The sequence below is a fragment of the Gigantopelta aegis genome, chromosome 2 (assembly GCF_016097555.1).
Source record: "Gigantopelta aegis isolate Gae_Host chromosome 2, Gae_host_genome, whole genome shotgun sequence".
NCBI lineage: Eukaryota > Metazoa > Mollusca > Gastropoda > Neomphalida > Peltospiridae > Gigantopelta > Gigantopelta aegis.
Genome location: NC_054700.1, coordinates 6,337,901 through 6,340,400, shown reverse-complemented (window position 1 = coordinate 6,340,400; position 2,500 = coordinate 6,337,901). Strand labels below are relative to the sequence as shown.

At 43.6% G+C, this 2,500-nt stretch overlaps 1 protein-coding gene across 1 annotated transcript in view; it reads right to left on the bottom strand.

The window, feature by feature from the left end:
• The window catches only part of LOC121379314 (putative amine oxidase [copper-containing]), a 1,647-nt gene extending 7 nt beyond the window's left edge, over nt 1-1,640 (bottom strand). The window contains exons 1-2 of the mRNA XM_041507883.1: nt 1,437-1,640; nt 1-305 (exon numbers count right to left, since the gene is read on the bottom strand). The exon at nt 1-305 is cut by the window's left edge and continues 7 nt beyond it. Of these exons, the coding sequence (XP_041363817.1) occupies nt 1-305; nt 1,437-1,628 (497 nt within the window). The 5' untranslated portion in view covers nt 1,629-1,640. The remainder of the gene's footprint in view (nt 306-1,436) is intronic.
• Nucleotides 1,641-2,500: the final 860 nt, after the last annotated feature.

The window sequence follows — 2,500 nt, the reverse complement described above, 5'->3', positions numbered from 1 at the left end:
CCCTGTCTACTTTGTAAAGCAGCATCCGGGTTTTTCTTGAGTTCCGCGTCATAGTCCGCCATCTTGGCGACACACCCGACTCCTTCAGGATTCCCGTATCTATTGACGACGACTCCTTCCTCCGGCTTGTGCTTATTTTTCAGGTCGACCCTGATGGCGTCACGCGACGCCATGGACGGACATTCGTCGAAGTAGTTGTATGGGAGAAGGACGAAGCCGAGATGGGCGCCGGGAGTTGGAGTCACCGGCAGGTCCTCCGTGTGTGGGATGTGGTGAACCCCCGTCGATATCCACAGCACGAGGTCCTGCGGAAGAAATAATAAAAACAACTATTAAATGAAATATCCAGCCCCAAGTTCAGCCAGCAAATCTTTTGCTCACGTTCGTGAACTATTTGATTGGTTCTCAACGTAGCCATTTGGATGACCGTGAAGCGCATAAACCAGTCTAGCGGACGCTTTTCTGCTCAGTCTGGTTCCCGGACTCCGACTTTGCTGCCACTGTTACACCAGCACGACACACGGAGGTTTTTTTTTTTAATAACAAAAATCGGAATATATCAGTGTCTGTATAAACAAGTTGTTTGTGGTCGTCTTAATGTTTGTAATTTCGCTGAAACTAGATTTTAATAGCACACACCGTATGTTAGCTTTCAATAATTTCGTACGTACCAAACACTATACAAATGACTTCTACAAACACTAGCACACAACCGGAAATACATTGGATATACAGACACTGGTATTCTAAACAAGAGGATGTATTTAGTATGTACTTTTAGTCACCAAAACCTGGAGCGTAGCCGGAGAGGAAAAAACGCCGAGGAAAAACCCAGACCCGTAGGCCTGAAATAAATATCAGTGTCATGGGAAAAATAAAATAAATTTGGGGAAATTCCAGACGAGGCAAACGCCTCATATGCCTCATGCTGTCTACGCCATTGAAAACAGACTGATAATCAGAAACATCTTACAATGACTGCAAACTCAGGGTTTGCTGCTATTGCAACATGCTCGCGAACAGTATTGCCTTTTTAACATCTTCTATTACATATTTAATGCACTTTCGTAATTAGTATGTCAGTGTCTGTAAATTTTTTATAACACGGTTGTTTACACATGTACGTGTGTTAACAATTTCAAAAGATACGACTGGGTCTGTGACGCGTAAGTTAGCTACAAATGCAACGGCTGTACAGAACTTATAGTCGAAAAAGACGTTAAAATTTGCGTAAAACCTGTTTTTTGAGGATATGTAAGAAATAGAATAATACATTCGTGTCCGTTACATACCATTTATCTCACAACTCGTTGTTTAAAAATGAATCAAACTCGCTTTCGCTCGTTACATACATTTTAAACTTTCTCAATGTTTCCAAATCGGTTAGACAAAATAACTTTGCGCGAGTGGAATCGTTTCAAAGGGCTGCCATGTACCTGATCAGTTATGTTGTCGTTGTCTTCTATAAACCGGTTGAAGTAGACGGTCGGGTCTCGGTTGTCAAACATGGCGTAACAGGAACTGCTCCCGAACTCGTCCTCCTTGTGTTTGGTGACCGCCAGCTGGTACCTCGCCCACGAAACCGCCATCTCGTTGCCGTTGTTCTCGGGAAGCATCTGGTTCGACATCCCTGTCAGGTGAATCCTTGTTCATGAAATGACAGCAGTTAATGAACTTGGTAATAACAAAAATTAAATTAAATAAAACTTGAATTGTAAATTATGTTTTACACTAGCCAGAAACTCCACTGAATGCCATTTGGTGGAATATTTTGGATATAATGACATGCAGTCGCCACGATCACCAACACAAAACAATAAACACACCAAACAAACGAGCAGATATTGTTTTTTGAAAGTTATAGAGTCAATGGAGCTGATTTTATTCAGATTATTTCTAGTAAAGAAAGAAATGTTTTATTTAACGACGCACTCAACACATTCTATTTACGGTTATATGGCGTCAGACATATGGTTAAGGACCACACAGATTTTGAGAGGAAACCCGCTGTTGCCACTACATGGGCTACTCTTTCCGATTAGCAGCAAGGGATCTTTTATTTGCGCTTCCCACAGGCAGAATAGGACAAACTATGGCCTTTGTTGAACCAGTTATGGATCCCTGGTCGTTGCAAGTGGTTTACACCTACCCATTGAGCCTTGTGGAGCACTCACTCAGGGTTTGGAGTCGGTATCTGGATTAAAAATCCCATGCCTGGATCCAAACCCAGTACCTACCAGCCTGTAGAGCGATGGCCTAACCACGACGCCACCGAGGCCGGTCTATTTCTAGTAATACCGGGCGGGACGTAGCCCAGTGGCAAACGCTCGCTCGATGCGCGCTCGGTCTGGGATCGTTCCCTGTCGGTGGGCCCATTGGGCTATTTCTCGTCCCAGCCAGTGCACTACGACTGGTATATCAAAGGCCGTGGTATGTGCTAACCTGTCTGTGTGATGGTGCATATAAAAGATCCCTTGCTACTAATGAAAAAAAAAAGTAG